The sequence below is a fragment of the Meriones unguiculatus genome, chromosome 6, assembly GCF_030254825.1.
Source record: "Meriones unguiculatus strain TT.TT164.6M chromosome 6, Bangor_MerUng_6.1, whole genome shotgun sequence".
NCBI classification, from domain to species: Eukaryota; Metazoa; Chordata; class Mammalia; order Rodentia; family Muridae; genus Meriones; species Meriones unguiculatus.
The window spans coordinates 31,330,789-31,349,632 of record NC_083354.1 but is presented as its reverse complement, the minus strand read 5'-3'; the positions used below and the strand labels follow the sequence as shown (position 1 = coordinate 31,349,632).

Sequence of the window (18,844 nt, the reverse complement as noted above, 5' to 3'; positions counted from 1 at the left end):
AGCTTTTGGGTTAGTGGAGACGAGGGTTCTGCTTGCAGACTCCCAAAGGACTGTGCTTCCTCCTAGCCTATGTCACATATGCCAAGAGACAGTGACGCCACTACAGGACATAAAAAGGCAAAGCTGGGCAAAGCTGTCACCTACATATGACAAGACTGAGACTAGACCATTCAACATCTTTGGGCCTCACACCAGGAGGCTTCCTTTGTCTTCCTTGTAAGCAATGAGATACCGTTATGAAGGGGCCAGAGTGTTCATTTCAGAAAGAGGCCAAGATAACTCAGGGCATGCTTTGGAGACGTTGGAGGGCCCAGGGGAAGCTAACACGACCCACACTAAGTCCCTGCTCTGCGTGTGGTCCCCCCTCATCCCATCGCTGTGCTGGCTTGAACGGGAGGCGCCCTCCGAGGGCTCAGGGTCTGGACACATCGGGAGGGTCAGTGGGTGCAGCCTGCTGGAGGAAGCGGGGTGCTGGGGATTGGAGAGTTCACAGGCTTGCTCTGCCTCCTCACTCTTTATGCTTTGTGCTTTCATTGAAGTTATGCGCTCTCAGGCTCCTGCTCCTGTTCCTGTCCTTCGTTGTCATCCCTCTGAACTGCAAGTCGAAATCACTTTCTCTCGCCAGTTGCTTTTGCTTGCAGCGCTTCCTCACAGCAACAGAAGCAGAACAAATACAATGGCCATCCTGTTTTATGGTAGTGTGTATGTGCGTGCGTGCGTGCGTGCGCGCGCTTGCACAAGTGTGTACTTCTGTATCTGAGGACAGTGTCCCTGGAGGTCAGAAGAGAAGTCAGGTCTCCTGGCGCTGGAGTTAGGTGGCCCTGAGCTGGCAAACATGGCTGCTGGGCCTGCACTCAGTCCTCGGCAGAGCAGCAGCGCTCTTGGCCGTCTCCCGCCCGTTGTCCCTGCTATTTGCAGACGTTTCGATGTTCTAGGGGTTGTGCTAATGCTTTGTGTGCATTTATTCATCTGGTCCTTGTACCAGTCTGTGTGGAGGTTCTCCAAGGCTGCCCTTTCAGAGATTCCCACGGAGGATTTATGGGACTTGGCAGGTAATTGTAAGACTTCATTTAAATGTGAAGCGAGGACACACGTCCAGAGTGTAAGGGGAGCCTGCAGGAGTCCGCCAATAGCTGTCTGACGCTTTCTCCCACCATGACAGAGTGCACAGGACCGGAGCGTCTGTTGGGCTTGCGCCCAGGAAAGGCCCTGCAGGGACAGTGCCCAAGGTCCCCACCTCTACACCCTCGGCTGGGCCAGCGCCAGTGCCAGCCCTCAGGAGAGCAGGATGATGTATTGTGTAACACTCGTAGGCATACAGTAACGCCTTTGTTGACTGTTTACTGGGACACAGAGCAAAGCTCCAGAAGAAGGCAACAGCTCGCTTTGCCTGCCTTTGTAGGTCTCGGTGCTGTCATATGCTGGCACCCTGGGACTGTCCCGTGTGCACTCAGCAGTCTGTGGCTGCAGAGCTCAGGCTCTCACCACCCACGTGCTCAGACCCACTCACCCTCAGCCCTTTGCACTTGTTCTTTCTGTCTGGAATATTATTCTTCCAGCTCCTTGCACGAGCAGTACCTTCTTACAGTTCAAGCTTCGGCTGGAATTGCAACCTGCCTGATCAAAAGCTCCTGCTTTCCGCACAGTGATGCTGGAAGCTCATGAAGCTGTCGCTCCATCTTGGTCTCTCTGGTGTGAAGTCAGCCCGAATCTTAGTTTCTGTCCACTCTTCCCCCATCCTGATCACTGGCATTGAGAGGCAAAAGTCCTGTGCTGTTTTGTTGATTTGTGATGCAACTTGGCTGTTCTCACTGAAGCACGATTTGCAAGAAAAGTGTGTCATCAGCTGAGTGACTCTACTGAGTCACCAGGAGCCGCTGCCAGAGTAAGCTCAGTGTGCGCGTGGTTTTCCTTTCTCTCACACAACACATCTTGACCTCTCTCCCACACCCGCTGGCCTCCATTTCCCCTCAGAAAAGAGCAGGTCTCTCGGGGATACCAACCAGCCAAGGTGTAACAAGACGCAAAGAGACTCGCACAGACTCTCACGTTGAGGCTGAATGAGGCGACCCAGCAGGGGGTCTGGAACTCAGGGAGATCTGCCCACCTCTGGCTCCTGGGTGCTGGGATTAAAGGCGAGCGTGGTTTCTCCCTGGCCAGATGCAAGTCCCTTAAAGGAAGCAGTGGCTTCCAGACTGTACCCTCAAGCACTCCGCCTGACACAGGGCAAGCGTTCTAGGAGCATCGGTCAGGGAGGGAGCCGTCATCCCACAGTCCACCATTCCAGCTGCTGCAGACACTCAGATTTATAGATGGAGAGCAGGCGGCAGAAACAAGGACTGCTCCCCAAGGCTCAGGCACAGCGACGAGACAGAGTCGCTGCTGTGTGAGGCCTGAGCAGGAACTAGCCGGAAAAGAACTCTTGGTGGAGTGTGGGAGCACACCTTTGGTCCCGGCACTCAGGATTCTGCGGAGGATGACTGGCTGCTGACCAAGGAGGCTAAATAACTACTTTTCCATCAGACTCTCGTGAAAACAGTGTGAACAGAGTTCTGGACTCCAGGCAGGGGCACGTCTGTGCAGGTGAAAAGGACTGAGTTTGCTCGCAGATACTGGTGTGCGCAGCCTTGGCCAGCCAAGTTTCTTTGTGTAGTAGGTGCGGCTGACTCGTAACTGATCAAAGCACTGAGCTTCTGGGAGTGCCGAGATCCACTTGAAGTGGGACCCCTCTCAGCATCCGCCACCCCTCACCCAAGGCCCAGGGAACATCACACGAGGGGGCAGAAGGAACTCGAGAGCCAGAGGATGGAGGGGGCTGTGAAGTGCTTCTTCCGGACGCCGTGGCCAGCGCACTCGTGAGCCACAGTGCTGCCAGCTACCTGTGCCCAGCCATCAATATGTCCACATGGGTGGGGTGGGGTCATGAGCCTACAGCCCGGCGAAGACTCGGCTGCACTTGATGGCTTCAGGTGCGGAGTCACTTTTCCGTGGGGTTGTGGCTGCTGATAGGTTGCCAGTGCCCCTGTGGCTGGCATCACGCAATGTCCAGTCAGGCAGGCCGAGTGGGTCAGCAAGATGAGCCAGCCAGATAGTCAACAAATAAAGGTACCTGCTGCCATGTTCGAGGAGCTGAGTTCAGTCCCCATAAGGAGAAAACAACTTTCTCTGGCCTCCAGACAAGCACTGTTGTGCCACATTCCCCTCCACCGAGTGAATGAATAAATAAGTGTTAAATGAGCGTGAAGGCGTGGCACCCACAAGAAATAGGGCAATAGTCAGGGCCCGGTGTGTGTGATTCCATTAGGAAATAATAGAGAAAGCGTTAATTTTAAAAGAAAAAGGAATAGCACTGGAAGGTATTTAAGGAAGATGAGTATTTGAGTTGGACCTCTGGGGCCAGAGGGTCAGGCTGTGAAAGGGACGATGCTGCTGTCAATGAACAATTTGAGGGAGAGCCTCAAAAGAGCTGCTGAGGTGTGGAGGGAAAGCCTGGCCTGTCTGTCTAGTGCAGGGCACTTCTTGACTGAAGCCCAGAAATCAGTGGACGTCTGGCCCTGCCCACTGGGAGAGTGGCCTCCACTTTCTCAGCAGGCTGTCGGCAGCATGGGCGTCCTTGGCAGTTATCTGCAGCCTCAGAGGCTGCTGTGAGCTGTGTGCTCTTCAGAGCACTTGAAGCAGTCAGAAGAATATGATTGACTCCCAGGCCCACTCACGAGCTTTGTGAAATACTTGCTTGGGCCCACTGCAGGAGGCACTATTTCCAGCAGCAGGACGCCTTGGGGTACTTGGAGGCCAGGGAAACTTGCCCCTGCAGAGAAGAGACCTGCCCTGCTGGCCGTGTTTAATGGGGCCTCCCGCCCAGCACTGTCCTCCCTGTGAGCACTGTGCTCTGGCAGGACCCCGGAGACGCGGCTCGATGACGATGCTGGGTCTCTGGGACTCTCAGGTGGATGACAGTCTGGGGCAGCTGCAGACCTGTGACAGAGATGTGCAAGCTTCGGACGGCTAAAGCGGCAGCAGTGACTTATGTCCAGGACAGGACAAGGCAGAACTGTCAGTGACAGAGAGAGACCGGGGGGAACAGGGCTTTGCTTCTGCAGAAAGGAAAGGCCCAGGTAGGCGTGTGCTGCGGGCAAGCTGAACGGAACCATGGGGGATGTTTCGGGGCACCTGGACAGCAGACCCCAGAGCAGCATGGAACAGCTGGCGGGTCTCCCGCGTGGACGGGGACATCAGGAGGACTGAGTGCACACTCTGGAATTCCAGTCGCTGCTGAGGGAAGTGCGACCCGAGTTTCGCGGCCTGGGTCGATTCCAGTCTTTCTCACGGTGGTGTCTTTCCAGCTCCAGGACAGGTGTGTGACCAGTGTCTGGCCTGCCTGCTGTGGACAGACTGCTCAATAAGGACCTTGTGCTCCAACTACTGGACTTCTGCGCTGTGACAAGATGCAGACCCGGAGCATGTGTACGGTGGAGAGGCAGGTGGCTTCAGTTCACGGTGAAGCAGACTGCCGAAGCAGCTTCTAAAAGCTCTGCTTATATCAAATAACCGTGGCGGCAGATAGGTAAAAGGCTGCCATGCCAGGGGAGCCTGGGGTTCAGTGCGGACCTGAGAGGGGAGGCTCTCAGACTTCTGTGTAAGCCAAGTCCCTCTGCAGATACAGCCCAAACCCCAAATAAATGTACAATGTGATCCCAGAGATCTGCAGGAAAATGTAAGCAGGACGTGTTGGCTGTGACAAGATGCCCAAGAGAAACTAGTTAAAAGGAAGAGAGGCTTGTTTGACTCATAGCTTCGGTTATTTTTGGTTCTGTCGCTTTGGGCCTAAGAAAAGTTAGGATACAGCAACAGTAGCACCTGATTCAAGCCACCTACTTTATGGCAGCCACGAAGCAAAAAGAAGAGACTGGTGACAAGATTTACTTCTCTGGGGCATGCCTCCGGGACCTACACCTTCCGTTTCTTCCTCTCCACCTCTCAAAAATGGCATCCAACCAAGAATCCATCGATGGATTAATCTAGATGAGTTCAGAGCCCTCATGGCTCAGTCGCCTCCCCAAAGCCCCTTACCTCAACCACGAGCCTTCTTAGGAGGCATTCCAGATTCCAGCCAGGACAGAAGATGGCAGTGAATGAACACAGAGTATCAGCAGGGAAGGAGGGCCTGGACCCGCCTCGGGTGCTCTTCAGAAGTGTACTCTATCTTTCACTTTCTTAAATGAATCTAAAAATAAACGCCAGTGAGAAAGCAGAACTTCCGCAGAGAAGGAACGCGGGAGCCGAAAAGTGGAGTGAATGCGAGGAGGAGCACACCAGGGGTGTCGCAGTGCGGCTGGCAGGCGAAGAAGCAGACTAGAGGGACACTGAAATGACTGAACCAAAGAAACACGGAGAAAAGGAGTGAAACAGGTGGACAAGGTGCGGGGGCCTGCGGTGCTCAAGCCCAACACAGACACTGAGCCTCCCAGGAAACAAAGAGAAAGGAGATAAGGAGGCTTTGAAGAAACAACATCTGAAAAAAAAAAAAAACAACAAACCCAAATGTGACAAGCAAGTGATTCTAAAATTCAAGTAAGATAAACTAAGATACTCACATCGTGGTTTCCAGACGTGGGCTGGCAGCGAGGGACGCTCAGAACGGAGGGCCAGGGAGGAGGTACCCTCGGAAAACCACCAAGCAGCTTCCCTAGAGACCACGGAGGCCGGAAGGCCACCGCGTCAATAATTCTAAGTGGGTAGGGAGAGGGACACACAGGAGAGACAGTCTCAAACTTAGGGGAGTCTCTTTTTCTTCCTCCTTTTAGACCAGCCCGGCAAGCAGTGTTCAGGGCGTCCTTCAGAGTGAAGTGAAGTCAGGTGGTAAGTCAGAGCTGCGGACGGCTGGGGGACGTGCAGGGGGTAGGCGCTCTGAGGCCCAAGCTCAATCCCTGAGGCCCCAAGGCAGAGGTGAGGACTGACGCACACAGCTTTCTGTCCGACCTGTCCATGCCTGCTGTGGGCATATACACACAAAAATGAATAAACGCGACAGACACATGATGAAAGGAAGATCTGTGGGAGCTGTGTGTGCGGCCACGTGGGAGCTAGCCCTGTGGCTTTCATTTGCAACTACTTTAAGCTTCCTATGATTAAAAGGCACCCAGGCCACCTTACTCCCAGTGGGCAGGCCGCAGCCGAAAGGAACAGAAAGCAAGTGGAGTGGGAGAATTTGCAGGTGAACTGGAGCCCTGAGTCCTGCTCATGAGAATGGAGAGAGGCGACCGCTCAAAAGGCTAAACCGTTGGCAGTGAGCTAGCTGTCGGGTTCTAAGGACAGACTAAGGAAAGGAGCTAGAATTTGTCACCTCCTGCTCACTGCATTGCTCACCATAGCCACTAGGTGGAGCCAACTCGAGCCCATGATCAACAGATGAATCAAAACGCGCAGCGTACTTACACACTGGAATCTGGCCTCCTTCAGTTGTCTTCTGTCCACCAGCTGGTCCACGTCTGTCCACATCTTGCCTCGGCCCTGAGGTCCAGCTTGGCCCTGTGCACTGGGCAACTGGGCTCATCTGTATCTATCTTCAGCTATACCTCCAGGAAGACCTCTGAATTTCATGGTCTCCCCAACCCTTCTGCAGCGAGTGCGCATGCACACACACACACACACACACACACACACACACACACACGGACATTAATAGGAGTATTAAAATCGGGGTGAAAGAACATATATTTGTTAAACACTAGAGATTGAGACTGCTTGGCAAATTGAAGTCTCATGAGCCTAGGGTTACTGCAGGAAGCTAGGAAGCCTGGCAAGACAAACATGTCTGCCCGTTATCTGTGCACTCGGGACAACTTACAACCGTGTCTCAGTTACTGTTACTGCTGTGCAGGCACCATGACCCTTAAAGCAACTTATAAAAGGAAGAAGTTATTGGGACTTAGAGTTTCAGAAGGCGAGTAGAGTCCTGCCAGTCACTGCAGGGAACATGACAGCAGGCCGGCAGGCATGGGGCCATGGCAGGACAGAGAGCTTGATCTGATCCGTGAGGACAAGGCCTGGGGCTTTGCAATGTCAGAGCCTCCCAATCCTCCCCAAACAATTCCACTGCCCAGGGGCCACGCCTTGGATATATGAGCCTCAGATGGTTGTATCTGCCGCCCCCAAAGCAGCTCCCATCCGAGTGCGATGCGTACCTGCGAGAGGGAGGGCTGGACAGAGCAACCACAGCCTGCCCTCCAAGTAGCCTATCCCCTACAGGGGAAGCCAGGCTCTGTAATCTCAGAGCAGGAAGGATGGCCAGAGGGTGGGAAACACGTTGTGCAATTGGCCACTTGAAGACCACTTACAGTGACCACAAACTGAGGGCTAATCCGCAAGGCACTGCAGCACCACCCACCTCAAAGGAGGGAGACATTCCAGGAAGTGCTGGGGCCCATGCACCGGGAGACTGTGTGCTCAGCAGGCCTTGAGTCGATTTCCCTCCAACAGATATCCAGTTTTTAATAGTTAGCCTTTGTATCCCGTCTTTCAAACACATTTATCTTTATTTGTGTGTATGTGTGGGCGAATCTGCGTGTGTATACACATATGATATGGTGCTCTAGGAGGCTAGAGAAGGGCACTGGAGCCGAGGCAGTTGCGGGCCGCCCGAAAGGGCTTCTGGAAATTGAACTCTAGTCCTTTTTGAGAGCAGCCAGTGCTCTTGGCCACTGAGTCATCTCTCCAGCGCCTGGACCCGTGTCTTAAACTAACGCAGGGGCTGGAGAGATGGCTCAGCAGTTAACAGCACTCACTGCTTCTTCAGAGGATTACGCTTCCCAGAACCCACATGGCCTCTCACAACCACCTGTAACTGCAGAGGAGCCAACATTCTCCTGTGGGCACTGCACGCACGTGTGTGCAGGTAAAACACCCATACACATAAAATAAAAATCAGTTAGATCTCAACCACTGGACCCCTTTTGTCTCCTAGAGACCGTTCAAGACACCACCCGTTATGCCAGGATCACGAGACCCTCAGAGACCACCAGGAGACGACTCGATGCAATTGCAAGAGAGCTTTATTACAAGAGCGATGGAATTTGGGACCCAAGTCTCACTGACGTAGCAGTGACTCTGAGCAAGCAGAATTTTTAAAGGGAAAAAAGGCAAGCAGGGGGTTTCCATGGCAGCAGGCAGGGGGGTTCATGCCTTGGCATTACAGGATTGGGTGACCTTTTACATAATCACAATTGCCATTCTTCTAAACTACATCTGCAACTTTCGGGAAAATTTTCCCAACCGATTCTCATTAATTATTGCCAGGGAGATTGTCTCTATTTTCTATCAAGTATTTATTCTGTGATATTTCCTGGAGGCTGTTGCTAGGAGAGTTAACTTTGTTTTCTGCCAAGTGATATTTCCTGGTACCTGAGTTTAGCTCCAGGTCAAGATGGGTCCTTATTTCAAAATGGAGTCACCCAGGCTAACTTAAACTCTTCACACCCAAAGGCACAGCAATCACCATCTGCCTTCTCCAAAATTTTTAATTCTAAAACCTGCTCCATGACAACACCCTGATTCAGCCCAAAGCAGCCCTCCGAACACTATGCATGAAGTCTGGTCCACCACCATCCCAGCTTGTAACAAAACAGAGGGCAGAAGGTATTAGCTCCACTGAGGCCATTTTGTCCCTCATCGACCACTGGAGCTGGTACCGTCCACCACTGCCGGCTGAAGTACTCTATGGCGCTCGACTTCACAGCTAGCTGCAGCTTTCTCATGTCTAGAGCGCACTCATGTTCTCCACAGGTCTACACGTGGGCCAGGACTCTGGCGCTGTGGAGTTGCTCACCCTTTGCCCCCATCTCTAAGCTAACAAAGAGGAGTTCAGTAGGAGCTAGAAGGGTTTGGAGCCCAAGTGTCTGAGACTGGAGAGCGGCCGCAGGAGCAAGACAAGCGTCTGCTGGTGCTGGAGTCCTCGCCGGGAAGGACAGTCTAAAGATTTCAAAAAGACTGTACAGGCGCCTCCTTCCCGCACTGCTGCTCTTCCTACAGAAGACTCTCTAGTTATTTGTTTGTTTATTTATTCACTTTACATCCGATTGTAGGCCCCCACCTTGTCTCCTCGCGGTCCCGCCCTCCCTCCTTCTCCCTCTCCCCCGTCCTCCCTTAGCAACAAACGCCAGCCTATCAAGTCTCATCAGGACTGGCTGCATGCTCTTCCTCTGTGACCTGGCAAGGCAGCTCTGCTGTGGGGAAGTGACTGAGGAGCAGGCAACAGAGCCCATGTCAGAGACAGCCCTGCTCCCCTTACTCGGTAACCCACGTGAAACTGGGCTACCTCTGAGCAAGGGTCTCAGTTGGTGCATCGGTCTCCACAGGCCTCCCTGGGCCCAGGTTCTACACAAGGCTTTTGCACACCTTTTTGGATGCGAAGTGTCTTCGTGGTATACAGTTAGATCACTTAGTTCACCCCCGGACTCTTGTTTGACCAGCCCTCAAGGTTCCCCGGAAGGCGTTAATACTTCCGGAATGAATCCAGCCTTGTTCAGCTCTGCCTCACCTCTGATCGCTCCGAAGGTTCTAACAGGAGCTGAGCAGCACTGTTCGGGCAAGCCCTGCAGGGCAGGACACAGTCAGGGTCTTTCTGTGGCGTCGGCCCTCCTGCTCCTAAGTTCACTTCCACCGTCCTGCGGAATAAACAAGCCCCTATCGGACGCGGGTCCTCGTGGAACAGGACTCCCACCGCGGCATGTCTGCCTGAGGCCTGCGCCACCGGAAGCCAAAGCCGGGCACCGCCAAGACGGCGGGTCCTCCGAGACACCTAGAGAGTTACGGGGATTGGCCGCGAGGTGCGATGACGTATTTCCGGACCAGCAGTCTTTAAATCCCGAGGGTCACGGTGCAGCAACTTCCGGTTGCCTCGAGGCCGCCGAGGCTTTTCACAGCGCTAGGTAGGTGCGTGTGGCGGGAGCTGAGGCAGAAGCGAGTGTGGCGGCGTGGATGCCAGGCGGGCCGCGTCCTGCGGAGAGGGCAGGAGTGCCGTCGAAGGTGCGGCCTGGGGCAGCGGGAGGCCTCGCGCCGGCCGGAAGTGGGCCGCGTGCTCTGCCGGGCCGACGTGCGGAGCAGGCAAGGCGCGGGGGGCCGACGTGCGGAGCAGGCAAGGCGCGGGGGGCCGGGGGCCGGGGGCCGCGGCGTGTCTGGCAGGTGTCTTCCGGCCCTCAAACCCCAGCTGCTGACCAGCTGCTGGACAGCCTTTAAGACGTTTCTGTCCGCTGAGTGGTCTCGGGAAATCGGGCCCCTGTGATGTTCAGCCCACTGCGATGTCGAGCAGCCAAACAACGGGGACTTCTGCCACACGCACGTTCCCCCACCAGTCTGGAGCGCGCCCTTCGCGCGCAGAGCCCTGAAATTTAAATTAGACTGTAATAATGTTAACTCCCCAACAGGTGCTTCTAATAAAATACCTAATGTGTGCTAGGTATAAGAATTTTCAGTTTTTATATGAAAAATGTCATGATTTAGCTCTTTATACCCCTCATTATCCTCTTCACGGTTTTAGGAATTAGATACTTGGGCCGCAGGCAGCCATTCGCTTGTTAGATACTGTCTTCAAAATGTACATCTTGCTCATCCACTTAGTTATTAAAGGATGAATTTACCAAGGGTGTAAATTCTAAGAAATGAAACTGCTCTGTGTCCCAATACTAGAATATTTGGAATCATGTTGTGAAGTTGGTAGAATTTTTTTTAACATGATACTGTTTTCTTTCTCACTCGTCACTGTTAAAAAATTGAACAAGTATATTACAAGCAACCTGTGTTAGGACTGTGCAGCAAAGTTACACAGCAGGTTCACAAATCATGCCACACAACTGATTCAACGTGGGAAGGTTATTAAGGGAAGGGGTCACAATGACCGTCTCTGGGTAGGGCAAGAGATGGGAGGGGGAGCGAGTTCTCTTATAAGGGGACCCAGAGCATGTACAGGTGGTCCGTAGGTGGCTTCACAGATGCCTGATGTTCCGCTTGTCAGGTCCCTTGATAATGGCCATAGAGATGCCTGCTTACAGATCCCATTAGTCCTTCCTTTTTGTTTTATTAAAAAGTGAGGATCTAGGAAGGGGTGATGGTAGGGAGGGCATAGGGGAGACCTTTGCTCTCTTCAAGCTACTTCCTGCTGATTAGGGGCATTGTCATTCCCAGAGTATAGCTGGTCCTCACCATCAGGGTCAATTGGAAGGTCATTGTCATCTGGTTCTGTGGGCAGAGGTTGATAATCCTCTAAGAGTAACTGATTAATGGTTTGGTTAGAGAATTTTTGCATTTGTTGTTGGAGGAGTGTAGAGAGGAAGTTAATAAAGCAGGGTGCAAAAAGCAAAAGCAGAAGAGGTGTGAGGAAGGGCAGAATCCATTTCCATATGGGGTTCTTGAAGGCCCAAGAGCTAGAGGCCTGGACTTGTTCCCTTTGCTTTTGTAGATTTGTCTGGGAAACTGGGAGCTGGACAGGTTGGCATCACTAAAAAGGAATAAGTCAAGGGATCACCCTTGGAAATACAATTAAGTGGTGGAGTCAGGAAAGGCTGGAAGGGCTGTCCCCCTACCCCGACAATGGAGGAACTACACGGAGAGGTTGGTCCCCAGTACTCCATCAGGACTGAGTAAGTGGCTCCGGTGTCCACAAGGCAGGAGATGGGCTGCCCCAATACCATGATAATTACCCGTGGATACTGCTAGTGATGGCAGTGGTCAGGTCAAGTGAACCCAGGCCCCTTCAGTCGTCTGTAGCTAGGCGTAGGATATCGGTCGGAGGGCGATCTGGGAGTGATGCCACCATATCATGGGAGAAATGGTGACAGTCAACACCCCAGTGTCCCTCCTGGTGGCATTTTGGACATGGCCTCAGTGGCTTGCAGGGATTAGGACAAAACTGGACCCCATTTGAAACAGGGACCCTGTGGTCTTCATGCCTTAGGAGGCAAGGGAGCCTGGGTAGTTGCTGAGGCCGGTTGGATGGCCTTAGCCAGCATTTGGTATTTTTGCTTGCAGGCTTTCTCACCTCTTCCATGGTACACCTTAAAGGCCAGCGCTGACTTCTGCCTGTGGAGTCAGAGGTCCGCTCTCCCCAAGTATTTAAGCTTAGCCCTGATGTCAGCGTAACCCCGGGAGAAAAAATAGGTCATCAGAAGTTGCCCACCCTCTATACTTTCCGGCTCTAGATTACTATTTTGTAAGAGGGCCTTTGTAAGGCACTCTAGGAGTTGAAACATTTTTTTATTCTTGTCCTGAATGACCTCCTGGAGCTTTTCATAATTAACTGGCTTAAGGGCAGCCTTGGGGAAACCAGCCAAGAGGCAGGTTGTGAACTGATCTCTATCTGAAATGCCTTCTGGGGTATTATAATCCCCAGATTATAATTGTGGATCCTGCTGGGGCACTGCCTCAGCCCCAACCAGGTGTGCTGCGTTTGTTTGGTGAACCTCAGCTGCATGTGTTCTCAAACTTGCTCCTCAGGTAATAGGTTATTGGTAAGAACGATATATGTGTCATGGAAGGTGAGACTATAAGATTGAGTGAGATATTGAAATTCTTTAATGAAAGTAGAAGGATTACAGGTATAGTATTCTAGTCTCTTTCCTATTTGAGAAAATTCAGTTAATGACAAGGGAACATTCACCCTAACTAAGCCATCCACACTGGTCACCTGCAAGGGAAGAATTGAGGCTGGTTTATGCTGAGTAGAAGAGGTCTTTGCTATGGAGCGAGAGCGGGTAGCAGAGGGGCTAATAGCTGTTGGTGGGGTGAAAGTAGGTGCCAAAGTAGGATGACTAGGACAGCCTGTTGCTGGGGAGGGGCTGGAGAGATGGGTGAGAATGCTGGAGAAGCCGAAGAGGAAGAGGGGGAAGCCAGAGGTTGAGAAGAAGCTGGAGGTGGAGAACGGGGAGGTGGCGGTTCATTGGTGGGGTCAAAGTCAGAGAACTCTGGAGGTTGAGACTTTATAGCTAGAAGAAGTTGGGTAGGAAAACAGGAGGAGCAGAGAGGGGGTTTAGAGCAGAGAAGAAAGCTTGAACATAAGACACCTCCTTCCATTTACCAGATTGCTGACAGTGTTAAAAAGATCCCGTGAAATATTGGGATTTAATGTGTCGTTAATTGGCCAGTTTGAAGCATTATCTAAGGAATATGTAGGCCAATTTTTATTACAGAGGCGTATGAGCTTAGAGGCCCTTAACTCAGGCTCTATGAGTAGGGTTTTAAAATTCTCCAGAAGACATCCCAGTGGGGACACTAGAGGAATGGATGAATGGGCAGTTCCCATTGGGAGGGTAGGAGTCAGTGACCTACCAGAGGCGTCCCAAAGGCAAGGTTTGACTCAGTAGAGTATGGCCCTACCTGATCCAACAGCTCGTCAGCATTGGCCAGAGACCAAGGGCACAGCTGCCTGTAGGAGACACGGTTTGCCTAGCACTAGGATTTTCGTAGAGAAACCGAGCATGTAGAAGGGGGAAAAAAATCTCACCCAAGGGAAAGAGGAAGCCCAAAATGGAGGTCAGCAAAAAGGGTCAACTGTAGCCAGTGAAGACTGTTTGGGGATTCCTCTGTCTCAAAGGTAGTAGGAAGTTGCCGGATGCTCAACAGTCAGTCTTCCCCTACCAAGAGAGACATTTATTCTGACCAGTGAGGGAACTCACCAATCCAGCCAGCGTTGAATGCAGCAGATAGCGATCTGGTCGCTGGAAAGTGGGTTGCAGGTGGATTTGAAATGAAATAGGTTCCCAGCAGCCCCGGTGGGGTGCTAGCGCTGAAAGTACCCACCATGCCACTGAGAGCACCTATTCCATGCCACTGAGAGCACCTATTCCATGCCACTGAGAGCACCTATTCCATGCCAGGCGCGCCAGCATTAGGACTGTGCAGCAAAGTTACACGGCAGGTTCACAAATCACGCCACACGACTGGTTCCACATGGGAGGCTTATTAAGGGAAGGGGGAAGGGGTCACAGAGACTGTCTCTGGGTAGGGCAAGAGAGGGAGGTTTGTGTGAGTTCTCTTATAAAGTGACCCAGAGCATGGGCAGGTGGTTTCAGGTGGTCCGTGGGTGGTTTCACAGATGCCTGATGTTCCGTTTGTCAGGTCCCTTGGCACTGTCCGTGGAGATGCCTGCTTACGGATCACAACAACCTGTATTTAGACAACATAAAAATATTCCTAATAAACCCATCTTTAAAGTGTTTGCTTTGTATTACTAAAAAGACACTATTATAAAGCAGCATGGAGAGGCTGGTTCTGAGGCCATCCAGTAGAGAATGGATTTTGTGTATACTACTCATTCCTTTTGCATCTGGGTTCTGTGGCTGTTACCTGGAATGCAAGCTTTCTTTGAACAGTTCATAAAATCTGTTCACTGTTTTTCCTACTTCGTCATCTTTCCCTGATGTTGTTCTTCCGTTTTGCATTCTCCACTGTGCCTGCTTTCTAAACACCTCGTTAAGACTAGGATTGCCACTGATAAGAAGTAACTGATGAATGATGCTCACAGGGCCTTCCAAACAGGATGGATCAGCGACTGTTTGCAGAAGTCAAATAGAGCTATTATTACTAATGGTTTCTCTGTTTACCTTCAGGTTCTGAAAGTTTTAAGCCTGTATTTACTACAAGACTAAAAGATTTGATAATGGAAAATATCTGCATAAAAGCTGAGCCTCAGGTGAGCTGGGTTATCTTTGTTTCTGTACATATATGTGTGGGTGTACAATGGTATGTGCTGCATGTATGCATTGGTGTATGTAAATATATAAATGTACTTACATGTGTATGTACATTAATGTACACTTTAGTTTAGAAACTCATCACTGAGGTTTAACTTACATATATGTTTTAATTGTATAACTCGGTTTTGAAATACAATCATAAAACCATCCGTTATGTTAATTCTTTAACGTGTTCCATTTTGTGCCCTTTCCTAAGCCATTTGGGATCTCTCCTCTGTAGGCTTTGACTTTTTAAAACCCACTTTATTTGTGGGTCCTCAAGCCTCTACCTCCTTTCTAAGCCCCCAACCCTAGGTAGAAGAGAAAGAAGGTTATTAGGGACAGGGGATGTAGACCTCTTTAGCTGGAGTTCCGTGGGGCGATTCCACTCTTTGTCATCAAGATATCCGGAAGTCCAGCAAACCAACAGACCAGCAATCCGGCCATAGCAAAAGCAGCAACAGGGACCACCAGCAGCAGGAGTGCAGTTCAGCAGAAGTGCCGCCAAGAGTTCTCCGGAGCTTTTCTCTCTGGAGCAAAGCATTTTCTGTCTGTCTCCTCCCCCCTCCGCCCCCACACTCCGATTTCTACCTTCTCAGAGTCTGCACCAGGATATTTTTCAGCTGGTAATACCATCCCCCCTGCACGAGGCAGTTTCCTGCTGACAAGGATCATACACCCTCTCAGGAGGTGGTTTATCAGCTGACAGATTGAGAGGCTGCTGGCAGCTATGGGCAAAGCATTCCTGCGTCCCACACCTGGGACCACAACAAAAACTTACCCAAACAGCACAACCAAGACTTCCACTGCACCCCTCCCTCAGCACTGGAGTTGCAGAGACCTGCCCCTTGCCCAGCTTCTATGTGGGTGATGGGGACTAAAGTCCTGTGTCTGTGCCTGTGAAACAGTCTACTCAATGGATTTTTTTTTTTTTTTCAGTCAGAAGATATCCCCCTGCCCTGCCCTGGGTATTGAATCCAGGGCTTTGCACATTGTAGGTGTGCTGGATAGTTTTATGTCAAATTGACACAAGCTAAAGTCATTTGAGAGGAGGAAACCTCGATTAAGAAAATGCCTTCAAAAGTCAGGCTGTAACATGCATTTAATTCCCAGCACTCAAGAGGCAGAGGCAGGTGGATCTCTGTGAGTTCGAGGCCATCCTGGTCTACAGAGTCCAGGACAGCCAAGATTGCAGAGAAACACTTTCTGAATACACTCCCTCCTGAAACAGACAGACAAACAAAAAACAAGAGTCAGGCTGTAGGCAAGCCTGCAGGGCGTTCTCTTAATCAGTGATTGATGGAGGAGGGTCCAGCCCATTGTAGGTGGGGCCACCCCTGGGCTGGTGGTTGTGGGAATGGAGGCTGAGCAATCCATGGTGAGCAAGTCAGTAAGCAGCACCCCTTTAGGCCTCTATTGGCTCCTGTCTCCAAGTGTCTGCCATGCTTGACTTCCTGTCCTGACCTTCAGGGTGGACTGCATTGTGGAAGTCTAAGCCCGATAAAGCCTCTCCCCCCTCCCCTCCCAGCGCAGGTTTGCACAGAAGACACTGGACGAGCAGTCCACCACCCCAGCTGCAGCCCTGTCTGATGGACAGAGGCACACATTCTCGCGTGGTTGTGTGTGAGTGTGGGTGAGGGGGTGAAGTTGCTAGATGGTGGAGAATGCATTTGGTTAACAGTTCTCTGGCGCGTGGCCCAGTTTTGTACTTTACACTTGATCTGCATACAGTTACTCCCGGGATTGTCTGGGGCCTAGCAGAGCTGTTCTTTGTCGTGCCAGGAAACAGTGGCTTGTGAAGATGTGCCGTTGTACTTCACGGAGCAGGAATTGGCCAGCTTGAGACTCGATGAGAAAGCGCTGTACAAGGAGGTGGTGCTGGAGAACTTCCTACACCTGGCTTTTCTGGGTGAGGCTCTGCGCCAGGCAGGTCTGCTTGGGTTCTTGGGTGGAGGGGCTTGCGGTGGAGTCAGCTCCAGGTGGCGACACTGGCTCACCCTGGGACTCGCCGCTTCCTGCCCACTGTAGCACAGGGTGCCCTTCAGGAGTTTTTAATGACCTTGCAGGTGTGTTAGGTGTGTGCTGACCCAGGGCTCCATCCTCAGCCACGCTCCATTTAAGTCACTTTTCAGCTTTTACAAAAAGCTTTTAAGATGTATTTTAATCATATGCAATGTTTCATTATGACATTTTCGTACATGAGTAAATGTTATTTTGGTCATATTTTCTGTCCTGTTACCCCTCACACACACACCTACTATCTAATCTCCTTCCTCTTTGCAACCCATCCCTGCCTACCTTCATGTCTTTAAACTTTCGGTGTATGCCCTAATGAATTTGATTGGAGTTACATACAGGATCTTCAGAGTTTTGTATGTTGAAATGCTTTTATTAAGAGGGATATTTAGAATAAAAATTTAAATATTTTACTGGTTATATATGTATAGTCACACTTTTGCACTCTCAGCTTTGCAAACTTACTACATTTGTGGTTCTGTACAGTAACAAGTAGAACAAGGAAATTATTTTTGCTTTTTATGGCAACATTAAAAATTTTAAATCACCTTTATATTGAAATAGGTTAAGGTGGCTGACAGAGTCTGTGACTTCCCTCCAGGGTACATCTCAAAAGTGAGGAAGTATGCGCAGCTGATTGAGGCAGAGGTGTCCAGGGTGAAGGCATTCCTCTAAGCCAGGAAGACATGGCCGAGTCACTGCTGTCCAGTGGAGGCCTCTCTGTAGCCAAGCACATTTCTGTAGACAGAATGCTTTTTACTTTATTAAAGTTGTTCGTTAAGATGCACAAAGCAGACACTTGTGTCCTTTTGTTTGCTGCTTCTTTTCAAGACAGGGTTTCTCTGTGTAGCTGTGGTTGTCCTGGTGCTTTGTAGACCAGGCTGGCCTTGAAGTCATAGAGATCCTCCTGCCTCAACCCAAGTTCTCTCTCTCCCCCTCTGAGAGCAGGGCATGGTACAGAAGCTGGGAGAGGCTCATTAGTCAAAGCCAGAACAATGTTTGTGAGGTACGTTGGCCACGTGAGGGTGCTGTTCCCTCTCAAGCGTTGTTTAAAAGCATTTGTGTGCTGCCTGGACAGATCCGAGCCTGCCAGGCAACCCGGAAGCTCAGTGCTCAGGCCAGCTGAGAGAATGCAGAGCCCAGAAGAGGGCATCAGATCTGCTGGAGAGGGGGTTGCAGTCAGACTCGGGTGCTAGGCCGCATCTGAGGACGGGCCCTCTCTAAGAGCAGGGCGTGCCCGTAATTGTGGAACCTTCACTTGGGCTTGTCTGTTGCTTTTGTTAGCACAGGTTCTTCCGACCTTATGCATTAGCAGATGTCCGTGAAATCAAGGTATGAGACCACGATTAAGAATATTTATAAAATAAAACCTCATCAGGGTGTGTCATAGGTCAGCAGGTAACTGGCCGAGCCTGATGATCTGAGTTGCATACATGGGACATATGTGGCGGAAGGAGAGAGCAGACTCCAGCACGTTGTCTTCTGACCCTCACATCCACACATTCTCACACACACACACACACACACGAATGTACGTGTGCACACACATACTCTAGATAAACTTTAAAAGTATATGGGAGCATCACATGAAGTAATTGTTTTTGTTTCCTGTTGCTGTGATGAAGCACCCCGCAAAAGCTCCTTCAAGGGAAAAGGGTTTATTTGGCTCACCCCTCCAGGGTATCGCTTACCACTGAGGAGAAGCCAAGTCAGCCGGAACCTGATCGCACCCATCCACTCAGGAGCAGAGCAGTGAAAGCATGTGTGTTAAGCCCAGCTGACTCCATTTTCTCCAGTCTACAGTTCCAGCCTGGGAACCAGTGCTGTCTGCTCAGGGTGGGGCTTCCTCACTCAACATGAGAAGGCCCTTCCCAGGCCCACAGGCCAGCCTTGTCTAGACAACCCCTTGGTTCTAGTTACCTCAAGTTAGTTGAAATTAACCCTGTGGGGCTGGAGAGTGGCTCCGCATTTAAGAACACTGGCTTTTCTTGCAGAGGATGTGGGTTTGATTCCCAGAACCCACACAGCAGTTCAAAAACACCCGTAACTCCAGTTCCAGGGCATCTGACACCTGGCCTCCATGGCACTGCACACGTATGGTACTC

At 51.2% G+C, this 18,844-nt stretch overlaps 1 protein-coding gene across 3 annotated transcripts in view; it reads left to right on the top strand.

The window, feature by feature from the left end:
* Gask1a (golgi associated kinase 1A) overlaps positions 1-18,844 on the top strand; it is a 44,571-nt gene that overhangs the window by 2,680 nt on the left and 23,047 nt on the right. The window contains exons 1-4 of one of the 3 annotated variants that reach the window (XM_060385020.1): positions 3,830-5,859; positions 7,964-9,926; positions 14,598-14,680; positions 16,506-16,632. In XM_060385020.1, the coding sequence (XP_060241003.1) occupies positions 16,573-16,632 (60 nt within the window). In that variant the 5' untranslated portion in view covers positions 3,830-5,859; positions 7,964-9,926; positions 14,598-14,680; positions 16,506-16,572. Of the gene's footprint in view, positions 1-3,829; positions 9,927-14,597; positions 14,681-16,505; positions 16,633-18,844 lie in introns of those variants that run through there. The other 2 variants (XM_060385019.1, XM_060385021.1) reach the window with 2 other exon arrangements.